This window comes from Aquila chrysaetos, unplaced genomic scaffold, assembly GCF_900496995.4.
Source record: "Aquila chrysaetos chrysaetos unplaced genomic scaffold, bAquChr1.4, whole genome shotgun sequence".
Classification (NCBI taxonomy): domain Eukaryota; kingdom Metazoa; phylum Chordata; class Aves; order Accipitriformes; family Accipitridae; genus Aquila; species Aquila chrysaetos.
The window spans coordinates 165,114-187,164 of NW_024470384.1; the positions used below are offsets into that span (position 1 = coordinate 165,114).

Genomic DNA, 22,051 nt, shown 5'->3' on the forward strand with positions numbered 1-22,051 from the left:
GTGGTGGCTGTGGCGGTGACAGTGCCATGACAATGACAGAGCCAGCACTGGTGACCGTGTCGTGACTGTGCCAGTGACAGTGGCAGTGACAGTGCCGTGGCAGTGTGGGTGACAGTGACAGTGGCGTGGCAGTGTGGGTGACAGTGACAGTGGCAATGGCAGTAGCGGTGACAGCGGCGGTGGCAGCCTCATCTGTCATTCCGGCTGCGGCCGAGTCCCTCCGCCATCTGTCACCACCCGGTGCCAGCGCTGGCACCGCCACCACCGCCACTGTCACCCCTTCGCTGCCGGAGGCGCCGTCACCGCCACGGCCTGAAGCACTGAGGGGTGGCACAAGGGACCCCGGCTTTGAGGCACACCAGAGGTCACCGGGTGCCCCGGGTGTCCCTGGGCCAGGGGACCCACGGCCGTGAGGGGACCCCAGGATGGGGGTGGGGGGAGGTCTCAGCATCCCCCCCACTCACTTGCCTGGGTCCCCCCGCGGGTGGGGGAGGGGAGGGTGGGCACAGCTGTGGCCCTCCCCCACGCTGGGCCACTGCCACAGACGGGGGGGGGGGGGCACTGCCATCCTGTGGGGGACACGGGAGGACGCAGCTGCACAAAGCCCCCAGCCGTGCCCAGCTCCCCCAGGCATGGCGGGGGGACCTGGGGATGGGGTAGTCCCGGGCATCCGGGTACCCGGTGTCCCCCGTGGTCAGGGGGGACCCAGGCATCCAGCATGTGTGAGTCCCTGTGTCCCCACGCACACATGTGTGCAGCCGGCGTGCATTGCACAGGGACCATCGAGGCCCGCCCCCCCCCGGTCCCCACCAGCTGCTTGGGGGCCGCCAGCACCAGATGTGCCGCCGTGACCGGCTGGGCCCACAGATGGAGCCGAGCGCGGGGGGGGACGGGGGACACAGCGTTCACACACGCCGCCACACGCAACGACACGCCCTGACACACCCTGACACACCGTTACATGCAATGATGCACCCTGACACACTGCGACATGCTCTGACATGCTGCAACATGCAACAACATGCCCTGGCATGCTGCGACACGCCAGGACAGCCACTGACGCCGCAGCACATCACCTGCCAGCCCCAGGGACACGCATGGGGCAGGGACCCAGGCGTCAGGGAGGGACCCAGGGGTCTGGGCTGCACACCCCCCCCGGAGGCTGGACAGCAAAAACCTGGGTGGGGAGAAATGCCCCCCCGGGGGTAAATCCGGGGCTGGGGGGTCTCGGCGTCAGGGAAGGACAAAGGTGGGAGCGAAGGAACTGCAGAGGCCCCAAAATCAGGCAAAACTGCCCCAAAATGGGCCAGTTTCCAGCCCCTCCCCTTGGCCGGGTTTAGGGGGGCCCTGAGTTCACGGGGGGATGGGGGCCAGGAGCCCGGGCACCTGGGTCCCCCAGCTGGCGTGGTGGGAGCCGGTGACTGCAGTAGGGGCGGGGGGGGGGGGGGGTCCGGACGCCTGGGTCCCCCAACCCGGGGAGGCTCGGGGAAGGTTTTGGGGCGATTTCGGGGGATTTTTGCTCTGGTTAGCGGCGGATTTTCACCGGCTTGCCGAGGCCTGGAAGCCATTAGGGCTCCCCCCCCCCGGCCCCCGGCAGCTCCAGCCAGAGGGGGGGGGGGGGCGGACCCGGGCGTCCGGGGGCCCCGGCCCCCCCCGTGGGGCCCACGCGGGGAGCGGTGCCAGGCGACCGAGCGCCCCCCACTCTCTTCTCCTGTCACCCGGCTGCACGGCCCCCCCGCGCCCCCGCCCCTCCCGGCAGGGGACCCAGGAGTCCGGGGGCTGCCCCTGGGCGCCGGGGGGCCCGGCCGCGGGCAGTGAGGGGTTAACGCCGCCGAGCCCTTGGCAGCGCGCCCCGGGGTTTGGCTGCGACTGAAAGGGTTTGGGGGGGGAGGGGAGGGGCGGGGGGGAAGGGAACCCGCGCCGAGCCCAAATCCGCCCCCCCGAGGGTCGGCCGTTTCGCAGCATCGCGGCGGGGACTTCCCCCCCCCCTCCCCCGTTTCCAGCGCCGTTTTGGGGTTCCCGCCGCCCCCCGCCCCACGGAGGGGCCCCTTCGGGGTCCCCCCAACGCCCACGGGGTCCCCCCCCCGCTATGAGATCCCCCCGTTACGAGCCATCCCCACTACCGGGGCGCCTCGTCCCCTTTGGGGTCCCCCCACCCCCGGCTGCCGCACCCCCGCCCCCGGCTCCACCCCCGCCCGTCACCTCCCGGCCCGGCTTCCGCCCGCGCCTTCAGCCGCTTCCGGTGCGTCACTTCCGCTGCCCGCGCAAGATGGCGGCGCCCTTGGGGCGAGCGCTGGCGGCGGCGGTGCCGGGCCGGGCCCGGGCCTCGCTGGCGATCGCGGCCCCGGCGCGGCCCTACCGGGCGGCCCCGCTGCGGCGCCGCAGGGGCCCGGCCCCGGCCCCGTCGGACCCCGCGGACCTGCGGGCGGCGGCGCGGCGCTTCGGGCGGTTGGGGGAGGCGGCGGGGGTGCCGGCCTGGCGGCTGTGGCCGGACCCCGAGCGGCTGCGGGCGGCGGAGGCGGAGGAGCGCGAGTGGGAGCGGCCGCTGCGGGAGATGGAGGCGGCGCTGGACCGGCGGGAGCGGGAGGAGGCGCGGCGGCGTGAGGAGAGGTGGGGCGGGGCGCCGGGGGCGGGTCTGGGGGCACTGGCATCGGCTGGGGAGGGGGGAGACTGGTGGAACTGGGATCGGGGGGGGGGGGGGGGGGCACTGGTGAAAACTGGGAGGACTGGGGTGGGGGCTGGGGAGAACGGTGGGCACTGGGGGTACACGAGGCACTAGGAGAACTGGGACCGGGTTTGGGGGAGGCACTGGTGAAAGCTGGGAGAACTGGGATCAGGGTGGAGAAGGCATTGGTGGTACACTGGGAGAACTGGGATGGAGGCTGGGGGAGGCACAGGGCGGGGGGAGAACTGGTGAAAACTGGGAGAACTGGGATGGGGGCTCAGGACAATAGTGGGCACTGGGACTGGGGGTACACGAGGCACGGGGAGAATACTGGGCACTGGGAGTGGGGGTACACAAGGCACTGGGAGAAGTGGGCCCAGGTCTGAGTGGGCATTGGGAGTACGCTGGGAGAACTGGGATGGCGGCTTGGGGGACACTGGGGAGAACTGCAGGCACTGGGAGAGTGCAGGGTTGGGGAGCCGGGACTGGGGGTGTCCCAATCCTGGGGGTGTCCCTCCTCTGTCTCCCCAGGCAGCAGCTGGTGGCCCGCAGCCTGGCGGCGATGCCAGCACGGGTGAGCGCCTGGCGGCAGGAGCGGGCACAGGCGCGGGAGCGGGCACAGCAGGAGGCGGAGCGGCGGCAGCGGCTGCTGGCCCAGGCAGGGCTGGGGGGGGCCCCCCGGCCTGGAACCCCCGCCCGTGGCAGCCCCCAGGCCCAAGCGCTGCTGCAGGACCTGGAGCGGCAGCAGCGGCGGGAGGAGAAGCGCCGGCGGCGGCAGGAGCGGGAGGAAGCTGCCCGTAGTGCCATGGCTGCTGCCGAGGCTGCCGCTGCCTCCCGCCCCCCTCCGGGAGCCACCCCCCAGAGTGCGGGGACTGTCTCCTCCTGAGCCCGCCCCCCCCCCCCCAAATCACACCCACATGGCCCCAAAATGGGTTTAAAATTCTGCGTTTAATCTCTTCCCCCGAATTGTGGTTCTTCCCGCGCTGCTGCCCCCCCACCCCCCGGGGCCAAACGGGAGAGGGGGGGATGAGGGGGGTGTCGGGGGAACAGGAGAAAGCGGTTTGCAGAGCACCCCCCCCAGTGTGGGGGGGCTCCAGGGCCTCCACCAATTGCTGCTGCTACCTCAGGGCGTGGCGGGGCTGGGGCCCAGTGGGGGTCCCAGTCCTGCCCCTCCCCGAAAGGCAGAGCCGCACCCACAGCCCCGGGAGGGCTGTGCAGAACTGTGTCCCCCCCCCGTGCTGTGGGTCCCCCCCAGGAGAGAGTGTGGGCCCCGTGCCCTCCCCCCTCCCCCCAGAGGTGGGGGGAGGGTGGGGGGCGCCTGCCCCCGCCTCAGTCATCGTCGAAGTTCTGGCTGAGCAGGAAGTTGGCCGCCAGGTTCTCATTCTTCTCGCAGGCAAAGTAGGCCTGGATCACCAGGCTCTCGGGGAAGCCCAGCGCCTTCAACTGCAGGGGAGAAGCATTCACTCTGGGCCCTACTGACCACCCAGGACAGGCACAGCTTCCCACTGCCAGTGTTAACACTGGACCCTAATCGTAGCTCTCCGTGTGTGCACACCCCCCCGCCCATTAACTCTGTACACATTACCAACTGGGAGTGTTAAATCTGGTCCCTAACGATGACTGAAAAGCAGCTGTTGCCTTTCTGGTTCCCACTAACAGCTGCTTTCTGATGCTGTTAACTCTGGAGCCCAGCAACCACAGCCCAACCGCTGCCATGTTTAAGGATACTGTGCCTCCTACCAGTGTTAACTCTGGGCTTTAATAACAGTTCTAAGTAAGCTGTTTTCGCCAACTTCCTCAGCACTGTAAACTCTGGTTCCTACCGATGCCTGTAAGTCACCTGCACTGACTCGTGCCCACAGATCAGCCACACTGCTAACCCTGCTCCCTGCTAACAGCAAGGAGCTCCCCCTGCACCCTGCCAATGGCCGAGAGCCAACGCCCCCGTGCCCTTACCCTTTCTATGGCTTCTTTTTCCTGAGGCGTCACCTGGATGTAGTTCATCTGGGGGGACTCGTCCCCGATGGCGCCCATCTCCCCCTCGAGGTCGCCCAGCTCCCCCAGCGGCTCATTCAGCATCTGGATGAACTGCTCCTGGTGCTGGCTGATTTGCTGGGGGGGGGGGGGGGGGGGGGGGGGGGGCTGAGTCTGGGGGTCCCAGGGGGTTCCAGGGGGGGTCCTGGGGGTGTGGGGTACCTGGAGCAGCTGGGGGTTCTCCTGGCCCAGCTGCTGGAGCAGGGCGGGCAGCAGGGCCGGGTTCTGCTGGATCACCTGCCGCATGTTCTGGAACTGGGGCTGCTCCCGCAGGAACTCCAGTGGGTTCTCCCCTGCGGGTGGGCGGGGTCAGATGGGACACGCCCCCACCCTCCCCAGGGGAAAGAGCCCCCCAGGCACCGCCCCAGGAGGTGGGGCCAGACACAGCCCCACCCACCAACCAGCCCTACCCTGGACAGGCCACACCCGCAAAGGGGGCGGGGCCTACCCAGGCCACACCCTCACCCAGTGAGGGACCCAGTAGAGCCACACCCCCAGACGAGGAACCAGGCAGTGGTTCCCTGGGGGTGGCTCTTAGCACTAGACCCCTCCCCCATCAGGAGGAGCATTCAGGCCACACCCCCAGACCAGGGGCCCACCCACCCCCCGGGGAGAAGTCCCAAGCCCTGCCCTGACAGGGCAGAGCCTACCAGCACCCACTGGGGCGTGGCCAGCCACGGCTCCGCCCGGTGGGCGTGTCCGGCGCGGGCCCCACCCCACTGACCTTCAGGCGCCGGCTGCTCCGGGGGGCGGCTCTCCTGCACAGGTGGGCGCTCGGGCTCCGGGCTACCGGGGATGCCCTGGGGGCAGCGGGGGTCAGGGGGGGGGCCCTGAGCGCCCCCCCCCCCCACTCCTCAGGACCCTCCCCCGCGTCGCCCCAGCCCCCATCTCACCGTCAGCAGGTACTCGACAGCGCGGTGGGGGTTGTTGTAGCTGGCGCGCAGTGCGGCCACCACCCGCTCCCGTTCGTACCCCATCGACATGATCTCCGTCAGCATCGTCTCGTACTCCGAGCCCGTCACTGCCAGTCCCGCATCAGTGCTGGCCCTGGGACCCCCCCCAGCCCCAAGACCCCCACCTCCCCTGTCCCTCCCACCTACCTTCATTGTCCCATAACAAGGACCCAGAACTTCAAGGAGCCCCATTTATCTGTCCCATTCCCTCATCTGGGGACCCTCAAAACATCTTCCACAACACCTCCCCCTTTCCTCCATCCCCACTCAGGACCCTACCCTCCCTCCCCCCATTCCAGAGCCTTCTCCATGTCAGGGGCCACCACATGCTGGGAAGCCCCCACCCCACCACCCTTCTGGGGACAAGTCTCTAGACCCCTGGGATCCCTTCACATCACTTCCCCTCATGCCCTTCCCCCCCTTCCCCTCACCCAGGGGACGCATCATCCCCCCCATCCCACGGCCCCTGGCACCCACCGAGGGTGGAAGCGGCATCGGCCGAGCGCCCCGCACTACCTGGGGGGGGAACAGAGCTGCGGATTCAAGAGAGAGATGTGACAGCCGAGACCTTTCTGGGAGCTCCGGGCCACAGCTGGCCCCCGCAAAAACCCTCCGGCCCCCCAACCCCACCCCTCACACTGGCCCAGCCCCAGCCCCCACTCTGCTGCTCCTCCCCCATGCCATGTCCTCTGTGCTAGCCCCTACCCCCCGCAGCCCCCCCAAATGGTTTGCTTTAGCCTCTCCTGTCCCCCACATCCCCCAACCACAGGGTCTAGAAAAATTACACTCCCCCAAGCCCCCGATTCCCCATCCTTGGGGCTCTGCCCCCCCTTACCCTGCTGCGGGCTCTGAGAGGGCGAGTGGAGGGAGGTCATGGGATGGCGTCTCCTCACTGGGGGCAGCCGGCGGCGGGGGGACAGCATCAGCAGCCGGGGGGGGGCCCTGGTGCCGCAGGAGGCTCCGAGGCACTGCCAGCTCCGGCCTCGGGGGCTGCAGTGCCCAGTGCCGACTTGGCCTGTGGGACGGGGTTGTGAGCGGGCATGGGAGTCTGGGGGGGTCCCGTTTCGGGGGGGGGGGGGGGGGGATCTGGGGAGTTCCACCTTGGTCACCATGACGACCACGAAGTTCTTCTCGTCGATGCGGTATTCGCGGATTGGGACGTCATCACTCAGGATCTTCCCGGCATATATGAGCTTCTGCCCGGCCACGGGGAAGGCGTCGCTGCCTTTCTCCGCCTCGATCTTCTCCTTCAGTGCCCGCACCTGGGGGCACAGGGGGTCAGGGGGGTGCAGGGGGTATGGGGCAACCCCCCGACAGGGTCACCCCAAAACCACGGGGTCCCACCCAAACCAACACAGGAGTCATCGTTCCATCTGTGGCTGGCAGAATAACAGCCTCTGGGGTGAGGCAGGCAGTAGCTGGGGAGGTGCTCTAAGCCCGGGGAGGGTTCAGCCACCCCCGATATTCAGCCCCACCCCAATAATTCCCCCTTCAACCTCCCCCGTGTGCAGAGGACCCAGGCATCCAAGCCACCCCCGCGGAGGGCACTGGGGAGCCCCAGGCTGTACAATGACAGGAACCGCCCCCCCCGCAACGGCTTACACAGCAGCGGGCACAAGAGCCGGTAGCCCCCTCCCAAAAGGAGGCGGGAGGGGACACAGAGCCCCCCAAATGTGCCGTGCGGGCGGCGAAGCCCCCCCCCCACTCCGCACACGGCTCCATCCTGAGCCGGAGGAAGGAGCAGGGACCCGAAACGGCACGGCGGGGACGCAGAAGCCCCGGGCTGCCCCAGTCCGGGGGGAGCCGGACCGCCCCCCCCCCCCCCCCCGGCCCCGCCGCGGGCGGGAAAGAGATCGGGGCCGCCCCGGGCCGGTGGGGGGGGGTGAGGCCCAGCCCCGCCCGCCCGCCCCGCGGTTCGCTCCCGGCCGCGCCCTCCCGGGCCGCGCTCACCGTCTCGTGCGGCTCCATGCGGATCTTGAAGGTCTGCTGCTGCAGCGTCTTCAGCGTCACGGTCACCGCCATGGCGCGGCGGCGGCTCCTCCCGGCGGCCCCACAACATGCAACTCACGCCGCCGCCATCTTAGGCGCCCCGCCGCTTCCGCCACGTGACGCGCGGCCGGAATTGCGTCACCGCGCGGGCCCTACCCGCCTTCGCCTCCGTCACGTGACGCTGGGACAGGCGCGGCCCCGTCACGTGAGGCGCGCAGCGGCACAAAATGGCGGTGGCGGCGGGAAGATGGCGCGGGCGGAGGGAACAGAGCGGAGGCGGCGGCCGGGACGAGCGTTAATTTAATAGAAACCAGATCGCGACACCCGTACAGTCACGTGCGCCCGCGGAGCCGCACCCCCCGCCGGTACCGGGGGGGTTCTCACCCCCCCCCCCCCCCCCCCCCGCCCCCGCGGTACCGTGCCCGGCACCATTCCTGAGTCCTCGCCCCGCGGGGGGCCCGGCCCGGCCCCCGCTCCCGCGGCCGGGCGGGCGGCGGCGCCCATAGAAAAGAGTCCAGGTCTCACAGAGACATTACGGTCCCGCCCCGGGGCCGGCCGGGCCACACCGCCCCTCACAGCTCATCCCGCGGGGCCACCTCCTCAGCCTCGGCCTCAGGCTCCTCCTCATCCTCCTCCTCCTCCTCCTCCCCGTCCCCCTCCTCATCCCCCTCCTCCTCCTTCTGCTGCTTCTCCTCCTCCTCCTGCTTCTTCCGCTGCTCCTCATCCTGCTGCTCCTTCATCTTCCTCTCTGCCTCCTGCAGGACATGGCATAGGTCACTGGGGGTCAGCAGGGGGTCCCAGGGTGCAACCCCATCCCCTCCCCTACCTTGGTGGCCCCCCAGGTCTCATTCCCGATCTCCTCCGCCAGCTTCTCGTCATCCGTGATGAGGAAGTTATCGAAGATGGTGCCAGACTTCACCTGTGGGGGATGGGGGGGGTCAGGGGGGAGCACACAGGACCCAGGGGGGGTCTCCACCACATCACCCACCTGCCAGAGGTCGAGGCCGATGACACCAAAGCTGTCATAGGCATAGAGGTGGGGGTCAGGGCTGTACTCAGGGTTGTCGATCTCAGGATGCACCCACTTCCCCTTGTAGTCAGGATTGTCAATCTGCTGGGGCCTCCACTCACCCTGGGGGGGGGGGGGGGGGGGGGGGGTCAGGCAGGCACAGCAAGGCACAGCCCATGCCCTAGAGACCCCCCCAGACCCCAGCCTCACCTTGTACTCAGGGTTCTGGATGACGGGGGGCTCCCACTCCCCATCCATCTCCTCATCCCAGTCCTCCGGCTTCTTGGCATCAGGGTCAGGGATATGTTCTGGCTTGTCCCAGTCCTGGGGGGGGGGGCCGGGCAGGGTCAGGGCACTGCCATGCCCCCCCACTCCAAGCCCCCCCCCCCCCCCCCCAGAGCCCTCACCCACCTCAGGCTTGGTGTCCTCAGGGTCATCGATCTTGGCCCGCTCATCCCAGTCATCAGGTTTCCGGGCCTCAGGGTCCTTGATCTTCCTGGGGGGCAAGAAGTCCCAGTCCTCCTCCAGGCTGCCCGATTCCACCCGCCCATTGTCGATCTTCACCTCATAGGTGTTGTCAGGCCGGACCACCAGCGTGTAGAGGTGGGTGAACTCATCATCCTGCAGGGAGGGGCAGCTCAGCAGGGTCTAGGACATCCCCCCCCCCTCCCTGTGGCAGGGCCAAGCCCCTCACACCCCCCACCCACCCACCTTGCAGCGGATGTCCTTGTTGATCAGGACGTTCTTCCCCTTATAGCTGAAGATGACATGGACCTTCTTGGTGCCAGGGCCACAGATATCGGGGCCTGGGGAAGATAGGGGGGTGAGGGGGGCCCCCTGCACACTGCCACAGGGGGCCACGGAGAGGGGGGGGGGGCCAGGGACCCACCGAACATGATGTTGTACTCGGAGTCACCATGCATGTCCTCCTGGTTCAGGCTGGCCGGGAAGAGCTTGACATAGCCACCACCGCAGTCGATGTTCTGCTCATGCTTCACCGTGAACTGCACCACCAGTGTCTTGTCCCGGTTGCTGAAGGGCTCAAAGCGGGAGGAGATGGCGTAGAACCGGGCATCCTGGCTTGTCTGGATCCCTGTGGGACGTGGGTGTGTTGGGGCAAGGGAACGCCCGGTCCCAGGGGTCCCCACCCAGCACAGCCCAGCTGTCCCCCTCACCTTTGTCCTTCTCAGCATCACCGTAAAACTTCCCAGCAGTGAGGACGAACCGGCCATAGTCAGGCTTGTGCTTCGATTCCACCCACCGGCGGGTCCAGGCATCTGCAGGAGAGGAGTGCTCAGGACCACAAGCCCCCTCCCCACAGCTGGGGAGTCTGTTCTGCACCTGCCCCCCCGCCCCCCCCCCCAATGCAGAGCTGGAAGCAGGGCAGGTCCCAGCTGGGCCCATCACACTCCAAAGGAGCCCATCAAGGAGGGCTGCCCACCTGCACCCACAGCCAGAGCTGGGGACCTAGAGGAGCCCATCAAGGAGGGCTGCCCACCTGCACCCACAGCCAGAGCTGGGGATCCCCACATTGCTCCTCCTCCCAGTGCTGGGTGCCCCAGAGGGAGCTCAGGTCTTTGGGTGTCTTTTGGTGTGGGGCTGCAGAAGGATTTGGGATACTAGGGAAGGACAAACCCCCAGCACAAGCCACCTCTTGTCTGGCCTCCCCATATGGGGAACAGCCCAGCCCCCAAATGTCACCCTCCAGTGAGGAGGCCCTACCCCTTGGGGGGCCCCCACTCCTGGCAGCCCCCATCCACTGCCTCTCTGGCCCCCCAAGCTGGGGGGGCCTCTCAGCCCCCTGTATCCTCCCAGGGCCTCATTCCCCAGCCCAGGGCAGACCTCCTACACAAAGTTCTCCTCAGGACCCCCCATTCAAGTGGGCCCTGATCCCTCCCTCTGTCTTTCTCCTGACTCCCACCCCTCTCCTAGATATCTCAGCCCCCCTTATCTCCCCCAGCTCTACCCAAGGACTGACCCAGAGCCCTCAGCAACCCCCCCCCCCCCCAATGACCCCTACCCTCCTCAGCCCCAATCCTTCATCTACCATATGACCCTCATTCTCCCCAGCACAGGTGAGACCCCTAACCCCCCCCACCCTTCCTGTACTCCCCCCATAACCAGGATACCTGCTACCATAGGCCCTGCCCTGCAGCTCAGGGGAGGCATCCTGGCTCTCCCGTGCACTCGTTCATCTCAGGGAACACCCTGGGTCATCACAGCCACCTCCCTCACCTCGGGGAAGTCCCTCTCAAGCCTCTATACCTCAGGGGACCCCCCAGCCTCCCCCCACCTCAGGGACCTGCTCTAGGTCCCCTTCACCTCAGGGGACCCCACGGATCCCCACAGGCCCCGCCCTCACCTCAACCCTCTCCCGCCCAAGGCACCCCCGGCCCGGCCCGGCCCCCCCCTCACCTCCGTCACCGAACTCCTCCCGGAAGAACTGGGTGGGCCCAGCCGCCGCCAGCGCCAGGAGAGCGCCGAGCGCGACAGGGAGGCTGAGGCGGCTCATGGCGGCTGTCCCACACGGCGCTGCCCCGTCGCTCGCTCCCTCCCGGCCCGGCGGCACCCGGCACTGCGGAGGGGGGCGGCGGCGGCGCCGCTTTTTATACGCCCGCCGCCCCTCGGCCCGCCCCTGGCCCCGGCCCATTGGCCCGCGCCCGCATAGGGCCCGCTCCCATTGGCCGGCCGCCCGCTGGCCCGCGGCGACGGCGCCCCCGAACGTTGGCGTCCCAGATGGCCGCTTCCCATTGGCTGAGCGCGACGGCCAATGAGGAGCGACCACGCGTTCGGAGGGAGACGCCCCCCCCTCCCGCGGGCTCCTGTCCTCCCTCCGTGGGGTGCGTCACCGCAGTCACGTGGGGCCAGGCTCTCTTAAAGAACCCGGCCTCCTGCGGACCACGTGGGGGGTGGTGCTTGCCATCCCGTAGTGGCACCGGGAAGAGGGTTGGGGCCCTGACATGGCAGGGGAATGCGGGGGGGGGGGGGGGGGGGGGGACGGACACTCGGGACAGGGGGTCTCCTTCTGGTCTCAGGGATTTATGACCTAATACGGAGCTGTGATGCAATGATGATGCAGTATGGCCCAATGATGTCATAGCACATGCAAAACCCAGGAAGGTGCAGGCCGGGGGGCTGTGCTAATGAAGCTCTGGTGTCCCCCGGATTTGGCCCCAAGGGCCGTTGTCATGGTGACAGGGGGCCTGGGGTCAGTGTCACCGCAGCAACAGGCCGGCAAACCGGGACAGTCGTTGCCATGGTGATGGGTCTGGGGGCGACGGGGGGGGGGGGCGTCGCTTGCGCCACTGCCAGCACTCGCTGGCACAGGGTGGGGCAGGGAACCGGCCTGCCACTGCACGGGGACCCTCGCAGGCCCAGGGTGCGCGCAGGGGTACGTGGCAAAGTCGCCTAGCGCCTCATGGCGTCACTCTGCAGCCTCACGACGTCACGGCCCTCCCGCAGCACCTGGCGGTCTCCCCGTCCCAAAGGCAACCGTGGGCCCCTGTCACGCTCAAGATGGTGCCTCGCCACACTCAAGATGGCGCCCGCCGCGCCCCGCCCCGCGCCGGCGCTTCCGGCCGGCGCGGGGAGCGCTTCCGGTCGCCGCGATGTCGCCGAGCGTGGCCGAGCTGCTGCTGCAGCGGCTGGAGCGGGAGGCGGCGGGGCCCGATGGCGGCCTCTGCAGCCTGGAGGCGGCCGCCGCGCTCGGCCTCGACCACCAGACGCTCGTGGGCGCCGTCAAGAGCCTGCAGGCGCTGGGAGAGGTGGGAGCACCGGGGCAGCGGGGACGGGGCGGCGCACGGGGAGCCCCGGGGTGCCGGTGCCGGAGCTGACCCTGGTCCCGGCGCCGATCCCGGTGCTGACGCCAGTGCTGGTGACGGTGCCGGTCGCGGTGCCCGCAGGTGATCGAGGCAGAGGCGCGGGCAGCCACGCGGTGGGAGCTGAGCCCCGAGGGTGCGGAGGTGCTGCGGGACGGCAGCGCTGAGGTGCGGCTCTTCCGGAGCCTCCCGGCGGAGGGGCTGCCCCAGAGCGACGCCATGGTGAGACCGGGGGCACCGGGAGGGGGCGGGGGTCGTCGGCGGGCACCGGGTCCCTCACGGCTGCCCTGTCCCTGCAGAAGCTGCCCGGCGGCTCGGTGGGCTTCAGCAAGGCCATGGCCAACAAGTGGCTGCGCCTGGAGAAGGGGGCACCGGGTGGTCCCCGTGTCTTCCGCGCTGTGAGTGTTGGGGGGGGGGGGGCTGGACGGAGGTTCCCTGGAGCCAGGAGTGTCCCCGGGGGGACGGATGGGGGTCCCCTGGAGCAGGGAGCATCCTGGGGGGGGCTGGACAGGGGTGCCCTGGAGCCAGGAGTGTCCCAGGGAGGACGGCCAGGGGTCCCCCGGAACAGGGAGCATCCTGGGGGGGGGACAGATGGGGGTCCCCTGGAGCCATGAGTGTTCTGGGGGGGGCTGCCGGGGGTCCCTGTTGGAGCTGTCCCCAGCCCCCTTGGTCCCTTGGGGGGTCTGTCCCCCACCTTGTCCCCATCCCCGGTCGCCCCGTGACGTGGCCATCCCGGTGCCCCGCAGGTGGCAGAGGTGCAGGACGGGGTGCAGGAGAGCCTGCGCCGGGTGCAGCGGGGGGAGGCTGAGAGCCTGCCCGAGCGCGACCGTGCCGAGCTCAAGAGGAGGAAGCTGCTGCTGGAAGTGTGAGCGGGGCGGGGGGGGGCTCGTGGGGGGGGCAGGTTTGGGAGCACCCCCCTGACCCCCCCCTCGCCCCCCCCAGCACTCTCAAGTCCTACTGGATCCGCAAGGGCAGCGCCTTCAGCACTGCGGTGGCGCGGCAGGAGACGGAGCTGACACCGGAGATGATTGCCACGTGAGTAGGGGGGGGGGGCAGCCCTGCTGTGACCCCCCGACCCCACCATGACCCCCTGACCCCACCCGCAGAGGGTCCTGGCGGCAGCGACCCTTCAAGCCCTACAACTTCTCGGCGCTGGGGCTGCCGCCCGCCTGCGGCCACCTCCACCCGCTGCTGAAGGTGCGCTCCCAGCTCCGCCAGATCTTCCTGGAGATGGGGTGAGTGGGGGGCCTGGGGGGGGGCACCCGGGGGGGCCACGACCCCCCTGACACCGCGGCCCCCAGGTTCACGGAGATGCCCACCGACAACTTTGTGGAGAGCTCTTTCTGGAACTTTGATGCCCTCTTCCAGCCCCAGCAACACCCGGCCCGTGACCAGCACGACACCTTCTTCCTGCAGGGTGGGTGCTGGGGGTGGGGGGAGTGGGGGATACGGGGGTGCCCCCCAGACCCCACTGACCTCCCCCGTCGTGTCTGTGCCCCCCTCCAGACCCTGCCGAGGCCCCTGAGCTGCCCGCTGGCTACACGGCCAAGGTGAAGAAGGTCCATTCGCAGGGAGGCTACGGCTCGCAGGGGTGAGGGTGAGACCTTGGGGTGGGGGCAGGTGGGGGGCTGTGCCCCCCACCCCCAGGCTGTGCCCCCCCCCCACTGAGCCGCCCCCCCAGGTACAAGTACGAGTGGCGGCTGGAGGAGGCGCGGAGGAACCTGCTGCGCACCCACACAACGTCCGCCAGCGCCCGCGTGCTCTACCAGCTGGCCCGCCAGGTGGGACGGGTTTGGGGGGGAACAGGGGAGCTTGGGAGGGGGGGTCCTGCCTGACCCCACCCCTCCTTTGCCACCCCCCAGGAGAAGTTCTCCCCAGTGAAGTACTTCTCCATTGACCGGGTCTTCCGCAACGAGAGCCTGGATGCCACTCACCTGGCTGAGTTCCACCAGGTGGAGGGGGTAGTGGCCGACCGTGGCCTCACCCTTGGCCACCTCATGGGCATCCTCCGGCAATTCTTCACCAAGCTGGGTAGGGGGGCACTGGGGGGGCACCTGGGGGGTGTGGGGGCTCCCCAGGGCCCCCCTCACCCCTCTCTGTTCCCAGGCATCACTCAGCTGCGCTTCAAGCCGGCCTATAACCCCTACACGGAGCCCAGCATGGAGGTGTTCAGCTACCACAAGGGTGAGGGGGGCCCCGGGGGTCTGCGTGGGCCGCCCCCATGGAGCAGGGGGGGGTTCTGGGGGTCTGCGTGGGCCCCCAAAGGAGCCCTAGGGTCTGTGTGTGCACCCACAGAACGGGGAGGGACCGCATGGTCTGCACGTGCACCCACAGAGCGCAGGAGAACTTGGGTGACTTTTTGGGGTGGCAACCAGCTTAGCCTCATTCTCTCCCCTATGGAGTGGGGGCCTTTGGGATACCCCTGTAGGGTGAGGGGGGGGGTCTGGCATGGCCCTGTGGGGTGGGGGTCAGCCTGGCCTCAGTGTCTCCCTGGAGGGGGGGGGGGGCTTTGGGTTGTTGCTATGGTGGAGGGGGTCTCTGGGGTTCCGATATGGGGTGGCCTGGTCTCACTCTCTCTGAGGTAGGGGGTCTCTGGGGTGCCCCATGAGCAGGGCCCCTGTCTCACCCCTGTGGGGTGGGGGCCCCCACCTGCCCCCCAGGACTGAAGAAGTGGGTGGAGGTGGGGAACTCGGGGGTCTTCCGCCCTGAGCTGCTGCTGCCCATGGGGCTGCCCGAGAATGTCTCTGTCATCGCCTGGGGGCTCTCACTGGAGCGGTGAGTCGAGGGGCGACTGGGGGCTCCAGCAGGGGAAGGGGGCCGTCCCCGCCCCTGCTGACCCCCCTCTCGTGCGGCAGCCCCACCATGATCAAGTACGGCATCAACAACATCCGGGAGCTGGTGGGGCACCGGGTCAATCTGCAGATGGTCTACGACAGCCCCCTCTGCCGCCTGGATGCCTAGACCCCGTCCTGCCCACAGGGGTGCCCCCTCAATAAAGCCCCTTTGTCCAGCCGGGTGCCTGTGTCTGTGCCGGGACAGGGACCACGCGTGGGGTGGCGCTCGGGGCGAGGGGGGCGTTTGCTGTTGCCGGGGGGCCCCACAGCCTCACACAGCTCTGAAAGGAGCTGCACCCACAGATGCTCCAGCCCTGCGGCCATGACCGCGGCTCCCCACGACCCTCCGGGGTGCCTCAGCCTGGCGGCCCCACGCCGGGGCACCTCCTCGCTCCTCAACCGGCCTCCCCCGCCCACAGGCCGCCCCCCGATGGGCCCCGACAGTACCGTCTCCCGGCGCCATCGCGGCTCCGTCTCCTCAGCGCCCGGCACAGCCCTTCCCGCCTTTTCCCGCGCCGCCTTTCATTGGCCGCCCCCGTCGCCCAGGCGGGCGCCGATTGGCCGGCGCAGGTGCCCGTCGCCCACCGAGACCCCGCCCACCGTGCTCTCCTCAGCGCCGTGAGGGGCGGCTGCGGGTCCCGCTTCACCGCTCCCGGGCTCCGGCCAGCGCGGGTCCCCGGTCCGGTGCCTGGCCACTCTGCCCCGGGCCCCACTTCCCCAGCCGCCCCCCCCGGGTCCCCAGTCGCGGCAGTGGGACCCCCCTGGGGCTGAGCGTAGGCCCCGAGCAGCAGTACCGGAGCCAGGCGGGTCCTTCCCCACCCAGCGACCCCACCGAACCTGGCTGTGCCCCAGTCCCCGGTCCCCGACGGCCGCCTGCCCCCAGGGTGTGTATGTCACGAAAGGAGCACGAGGGGCCCGAGCTGGAGGCGGCGGCGGGCGACAGCCCCTTCGTAGGGCTGGGCAGAGACGAGCCCCCCAGCGAAGACCCCGACAGGTAACACATTTTCCACTCTCCGTTGCCTCGCACTTTTGACCTAAATTGGTGAAAAAAGAGCATACAGGGAGTGACAACCCCACAGGCAGTGCAGCGAGGGGTGTCCTGGGTGACACACACATCCCCTCGTCCACGAGCTGCCACATTCATTAGCGGGGTTCCCAATGTTTCCCAGTTAATGTGACCAGCCGGCCAGGCTGTCCCCTCCCTGGCCAGGGCAGAGCACGGCCCCATCCCTGTGGGGTGCGTGCCCCTGATGCGCAGGTCCTGTGTTTTGGCCGAGGACGGAGGTGCTGCCCACGGCCCCACGGCCCAGCACGGAAGCAGCGCTGGACGGCCAGGCCTCCCGGTACTTCGCGGCGCTAGATGCCAGCGTCGGGGGCCTGCAGCAGCGCACGCAGCAGCTGATCGACAGGGTGAATGACAGCCGCAAGGAGGACCACACCGTGATGAGCAGCTTCAGGGAGAGCCTGCTGCTGAAGGTGGGGGCCAGGGAACGGTGGGGGGCTGCTGGCGCAGGGGGGAGTGGTGGGTGAGGACACCCCAGCCCACGCCAGCCCCTTGCTGCTGAGCAGGGCTGCACAGCCATGCGGTCTCTACTTGATGTGTTTAATCGCATTATTCTGCCCGAATTAGCGGCAGGCTGGGGGGCGGTGAGACAAGGTGTCATGGGGAGGGAGTGCCGTGCGAGCAGCCTCTTGCAGGGCACCGGCGCCAGCTGCAGAGCCTGGTGTGCTGTATGCACCGGTGCTTGCTGCTGTGGTGGGGGAAGTGCCCACAGCCCCTTCTGGGGCGGCTGCAGCCGCCTCCAGCCCCGCTTTGGGGAGCGGAGGGGACACCAATGGCTCCCCTGTCCCTGTGCAGCCGCTGGCTGCCCTCGGCGTCCTCGCTTGGCTGCGCACCGTGCCGGACTTTGCTCCCGCTGGCGTCCCTGCAGCCGGGGGGGCCATGCCGGCAGGGCAGGAGGGGAGGCTCCCGCAGGCCCACACACAGATGGCGGCCCGGCCTTGGCAGCTGCAGCCCGCGGTGACCCGGCATTTGATGGCTACTGTGGTCGGCTCTCCGGCTACCGTGGGCGCAGCTGGCAGCGGCAGCAGCCAAGCCAGGCCGGGAGCTGCGCCAGCCCGGGCGGCTGCAGCTGCCACCCCCCCTCTGGGGATGGCAGCCGGGTGCCGGCCGTGCCAGCAACGCTGCCCACCCCCGCGCCCCGGCAAGAGCCGTTTCCCCCCTTTTCTGCCCCGGCGCGGCAGGTCTCGGGCCTGGCAGAGCAGCTGGAGGAGCGGCTCTTCCACCTCTACGGCCTCCACAACGAGCTGATCCAGGAGCGGCTGCAGGAGCTAGCAGAGGTGATGGAACGGGTGGGGCAGGCTGAGGCCGAGCTCCGGCAGGTCTGCCGCACCGTGGAGGCAGCCTACCACGACCTCTGCCTGCAGCCCGAGACCTGAGCAAGGCCTCAAATGCACAGAGGCCCCCCCAAATCCCGCGGGAGCCCCCCCCAGCCCTGTGGCAGCCCGCCTGCCCTGTGAGTGGGGCCTGTGTTGCCCACTGCTGCTGTGCCAGGGCGGCTGCAAGCGGGAAAGGGGGACTGGCCCAAAAGGGCTTTTCTGTTGCTGTTGGTGTTTGGGTTTAGCACAAATAAAAAGAGCAAAAACCCCAAAGGCTGAATCCAGGGGGCTGCCAGGGCTCTGCCGCCGGCTTGCTTCTGGCCGCTTGCCGGGGCAAAACCCGGCCGTACACAGCATGTGCTGAAGCCGGATCCCCTCCCAGTGGCAGAGTTGTGTCCTGGCGGGTTAATTAATGCTGATGAGGCTCGCGCTGATGAACAGAGGCTGGCATGGGGTGGCTTTTCCATCTTTTATTGGCGAGCGGCCACGAGGACAGCAAAGGCACTGGGGCAGTTCACTGGCCAAGAGGCTCTGCGGCAGAGCCCGGCACAACCGGGCTGCCAGGTCCCATCAGTGACACCAAGTCCTGTCAGTGACAGCGGGTCTGTTCGGCAATACCTTGTCCAGTCAGCAACACCAAGTCCCATCAGTGACATGGGTCCAGTCCTGGGCGCTGCCTCCTCGAGTCCTTCCCCACGAGGAGCAGACGCGTCCCCCATTGGTGACATCCTGGCCCCACCAGCGGCAGCACGAGGCCAGTCATGCCGCAGAGCGTCGCAGCCACATGCCACCAGTGCGGTGCTGAGCGCTGTCTTCCCCCACTAGCCCCGCGGTGCCGGTGGCTTGCTGGGAGCGAAGGCCTGGATGCCGGTGATGGCTCGGCCGAGGATCAGTGCGTGGATGTCGTGGGTGCCTGTGGGCAAGGGAGCGGCCAGGCCTCGGGGGCGCCTGGCAGTGCCAGTGCTGGCACGACCCCACACCCCCGCCTGGCATGGCGGTACCTTCGTAGGTGTTGACGGCCTCCAGGTTCATCAGGTGCCGGATGACGTGGTACTCGTCGCAGATGCCGTTCCCCCCCCAGCATGTCCCGTGCCTCCCGGGCAATGGCCAGGGCCTTCCCACACGAGTTGCGCTTCAGCATCGACACCATCTCAGGGGCCGCCCTGTGGGGACGGGGACACTGACACCCCCCCCTGCCACCACCGCCAGACCCCCCCCCCCCGGCTCCAGGCCCCCTGCAGCAGCACCCACCTGCCCTCATCCTTGAGGCGGCCGAGGCGCAGGCAGGCCTGCAGCCCCAGGGCGATCTCCGTGACCATGTCCGCCAGCTTCTTCTGCACCAGCTGGTTGCGTGCCAGCGGCCCCCCAAACTGGCTCCTGTGGCAGAGGGGGGTGGTGGGGCCAGGGGACAGGCGAGACCCCCCGGGGCACCCCTCGGCCCCAGCGTTACCTGTCGAGGACGTACTGCCGCGCCGTCTCTAGGCAGGCCTCGGCGGCGCCCAGCGCGCCCCAGGCGATGCCGTAGCGAGCGTGGGTCAGGCAGCCGAAGGGGCCCTGGGGCAAGCGAGCATCACTGGGGTCCCCATCCCATGGCAGGGCCCCCCCCCACCCTCCCCGTGCCCCCCCTTACCGCCAGGCCATCAGCGTGGGGCAGCAGGTTCTCCTCCGGCACCTCCACATCATCCATCAGAATCATACCGGTGGCAGAGGCGCGGAGCGAGAACTTGCCCTCGATTTTGGGGGTGCTGAGGCCGGGCATGCCCCGCTCCAGCAGGAACCCCCGCACCCGCCCATCCTCCTCGCACACCGCCCACACCAGGCACAGGTCGGCCGCCGGCGCATTGGTGATCCTGGGCGGGGGGGGGGGGGGGGGTGTGGTCAGGGTGGGGGTGTCGGAGGGTCCCCATCCCCCCATGGTTCAGGGCTCACCAGGTCTTGGAGCCCCGCAGCGTGTAGGTCTTGGCGCTGGGGTTGTAGCGTGCCCGCGTCTCCATGCGCCCCGGGTCGCTCCCGTGGTTGGGCTCTGTCAGCCCGAAGCACCCCAGCAACTCCCCCCGCGCTGGGGGGAGGCGTCAGGGGGATCCCGGGACCCCCATGCCCCCCCATGGCCCCCCCTGCCCAGGTGGCTCCTGTGGCTGGGCTCTATCAGCAGCTCCCCATGTGGTGCGGTGGTGTCAGGGGGACCCCCAGGAACGCCATGGCCCCCCCACTTCCTGCCCCATAGCCCCCCACCTGCCCCACAGACCCCCCTTCTGCTCCATAGCCCCCCATCTGCTCCACAGACACCCCCCCCCTTCTGCCCCAGTATCCCCCATCCTGCCCCAGCGTCCCCCCTCGCCTCATGTCCACCCCCAGTTCCGGTCTCACCCAGGGGGGGCAGGAAGCGGTCCCACTGGGCAGGGGTCCCGTAGGCCAGGATGGGGTACATGACGAGGGAGGACTGGACGCTCAGCACCGAGCGGTAGCTGCTGTCCACCCACTCCAGCTCTCGCGCCACCAGCCCGTAGCCCACGGAGGTGGTGCCCGCGCAGCCATACCCTGGGGACAGCATCACCCCACGGAGAACCCCGGGCCCCCCCAGGCGTACCCTGGGGACAGCGTTGCCCCACAGAGACCCTTGGGCCCTGCCAACCTGAGGAATCCCAGCCTGGCTCCCCCTGTCCCCTATGGCCCTCTGCCCTCCCAGGAACTACCCCCCTACCTCCATGTGAGGACCCTGCCCTCCCCCCCCCCCCCCCACTGCAAGACACCCCCAAGGAGGACCACTGCTTTCCTCAGCCCCTCCAAACCCTCTCGTTGCCCCGGGGGACACCCCAGCCCCTCCCCAGGGGTCCCAACACTCCCCCATGGCACCCTGGACCCTCCCAATAACACCCTGGTAGCCCCAAGGGGGACCCCTGGCCCCCTACATCCACCCCTTGTAGCCCCCCAGCTCCCTTGTTGTCTCTATGGGGACCCGAACTCCCCCCCTCAGTGACCCCACAGCTCCCCCAAAGTCTCCCCCACCCCTCTGGAGGGTCCCGGTCCCCCCATCGCCCCTCACTCACCTTTGATGGTGGGGCCAAGCACACCCAGTGCCCCCATCTCGGACACAATCTCCCGGTCAAAGACTGGGGGGGGGGTGCATGGTGGGGCATGAGGGGCGGCCGAGATGGGGTGGGGGCAGTGGGGCTGGAGGGTCCCCACACCCCTGCTCCCACCCTTGGCCCTGCAGGGAGGGTGCTCGGGGGGTGGGGTGGGGTAGCAGGGACATGTTAGGGGGTGCTGGGGAGGATTAGAGGGTATTGGGGGGTGCCGGGGAGAGCAAGGGTGTATCTCGGGCGTGCAGGGGGCATCCCGGGGGTATTTGGAGGGTGCCTGGGTGTAATGGGAAGGATCTGAGAGGGGTCACAGCGGTGCCAAGGGGGTACCCTGGGGTGCTGGGGGGGGGGGGGGGTGTGGGTCACCAAGGGAGAAATGGAGGAGATGGGTTGGGGGGCGGGGGGCGGAGAGCGGTTCTCGGGGTATTTGAGGGACACGGGGGAGGATTTGGGGGAGGATTCTGGGGTTTGGGGCGGAGTTGAGGAGCCGGGGAGGTCGGGGGGGGGGGGTCCGGGTACCCTCGTGGCGGTTGGCGTGCAGCACACGGGGCAGCAGCCGCTCCCGGCAGTACTTGCGCAGGGCATCGCGCAGCAGCCGCTCCTCGGGGGCCAGCAGCCCCTCCAGCCCCAGCGGGTCCCGCCAGTCGAAGGCGGCTGCAGCTGGGGGGGGGGGGGGTGTCAGCACCAGCCCTACGGCCGACCCACACATGTGCCCCCCCCCCAGCAGCGAGGGGGCCGGGAGGGGGAGGCAGTTGGGGGTCTCGGCCCCCTGTCCCCACTCACCCTGCGACGGGGGCGCCGTGCCCCCCCAGCGGACTCCGGTCCGGACCAGGCGCAGCAGCGGGGCGGCGAGTCGCAGCGCCATGGGGGCCTGGGGGGGGGGGGGGACGACGGGACGGGACGGCAGCTGGTCCAGGGACCCCCAACTGCCACCCCCAGGGATCCCCCCAACCACTCCCCTAGAGGTCCCCAAGACCCTTAAATACCCCCAGGGCCCCCCCTGCTGCCCCGCCCCCCCAACTGACCCCGATCCCCCCCCAACGGCCACAGGCCCCCCCCCGCACCGTACGAGCTCGGCGGCGGCGAACGGGCCCGGAGGAGCCCTCGGCCGTGACGTCCCGGGGGGGTGGGGTGGGGCGTGACGAGGGGCGTGACGTTAACTCTTGCCTGCCCGGGCTCCGGGGTGGGGCCCAGGGCTGCGGGACCCCCAGACCACCGCCCGGACAGAGCCGGGGGGGAGCGGGGGGGGGGGTTGGGGGATTTCGGGGGCCGGGGGGGTCCCCAGGACTG

General features: G+C 69.5%; 6 protein-coding genes across 6 annotated transcripts; 3 read left to right on the forward strand and 3 right to left on the reverse strand.

Annotated features, from left to right (window-relative positions):
- Positions 1–1,977: 1,977 nt before the first annotated feature.
- GADD45GIP1 (GADD45G interacting protein 1) lies at positions 1,978–3,617 on the forward strand. Its single transcript, XM_030006403.2, has 2 exons — positions 1,978–2,610; positions 3,197–3,617. Exons 1-2 carry the CDS (start codon positions 2,090–2,092, stop codon positions 3,549–3,551), a joined length of 876 nt encoding a protein of 291 aa, XP_029862263.1. The 5' UTR covers positions 1,978–2,089; the 3' UTR covers positions 3,552–3,617.
- On the reverse strand, positions 3,595–7,780 carry RAD23A (RAD23 homolog A, nucleotide excision repair protein). The gene is given in 10 exon segments (XM_030006402.1): positions 3,595–4,108; positions 4,622–4,777; positions 4,862–4,992; positions 5,424–5,499; positions 5,593–5,720; positions 6,130–6,185; positions 6,488–6,594; positions 6,596–6,667; positions 6,753–6,914; positions 7,603–7,780. Coding segments are annotated over 10 exon segments (1,074 nt in total). The 5' UTR covers positions 7,675–7,780; the 3' UTR covers positions 3,595–3,994.
- Positions 7,781–7,923: 143 nt separating this feature from the next.
- CALR (calreticulin) lies at positions 7,924–11,315 on the reverse strand. Its single transcript, XM_030006401.2, has 9 exons — positions 11,066–11,315; positions 9,826–9,927; positions 9,540–9,743; positions 9,362–9,456; positions 9,062–9,271; positions 8,861–8,974; positions 8,630–8,773; positions 8,468–8,560; positions 7,924–8,396 (listed from the first exon to the last, which is right to left on the reverse strand). The coding sequence occupies exons 1-9, from the start codon at positions 11,298–11,300 to the stop codon at positions 8,214–8,216; spliced, it is 1,380 nt and encodes a 459-aa protein (XP_029862261.1). The 5' UTR covers positions 11,301–11,315; the 3' UTR covers positions 7,924–8,213.
- A 909-nt stretch (positions 11,316–12,224) lies between these two features.
- FARSA (phenylalanyl-tRNA synthetase subunit alpha) lies at positions 12,225–15,478 on the forward strand. Its single transcript, XM_030006400.2, has 13 exons — positions 12,225–12,414; positions 12,553–12,690; positions 12,768–12,866; positions 13,215–13,333; positions 13,411–13,503; positions 13,575–13,703; positions 13,770–13,885; positions 13,975–14,059; positions 14,150–14,249; positions 14,331–14,499; positions 14,575–14,652; positions 15,129–15,243; positions 15,324–15,478. The coding sequence occupies exons 1-13, from the start codon at positions 12,259–12,261 to the stop codon at positions 15,427–15,429; spliced, it is 1,503 nt and encodes a 500-aa protein (XP_029862260.1). The 5' UTR covers positions 12,225–12,258; the 3' UTR covers positions 15,430–15,478.
- Positions 15,479–15,624: 146 nt separating this feature from the next.
- Positions 15,625–18,124, forward strand: SYCE2 (synaptonemal complex central element protein 2). Its single transcript, XM_030006371.2, has 4 exons — positions 15,625–15,920; positions 16,045–16,296; positions 16,580–16,778; positions 17,547–18,124. The coding sequence occupies exons 1-4, from the start codon at positions 15,625–15,627 to the stop codon at positions 17,739–17,741; spliced, it is 942 nt and encodes a 313-aa protein (XP_029862231.1). The 3' UTR covers positions 17,742–18,124.
- A 12-nt stretch (positions 18,125–18,136) lies between these two features.
- GCDH (glutaryl-CoA dehydrogenase) lies at positions 18,137–21,915 on the reverse strand. Its single transcript, XM_030006410.2, is given in 12 exon segments — positions 18,137–18,594; positions 18,683–18,758; positions 18,760–18,844; positions 18,933–19,058; positions 19,132–19,235; positions 19,312–19,531; positions 19,611–19,740; positions 20,049–20,219; positions 20,729–20,791; positions 21,281–21,421; positions 21,545–21,632; positions 21,826–21,915. Coding segments are annotated over 11 exon segments (1,290 nt in total). The 5' UTR covers positions 21,627–21,632; positions 21,826–21,915; the 3' UTR covers positions 18,137–18,502.
- Positions 21,916–22,051: the final 136 nt, after the last annotated feature.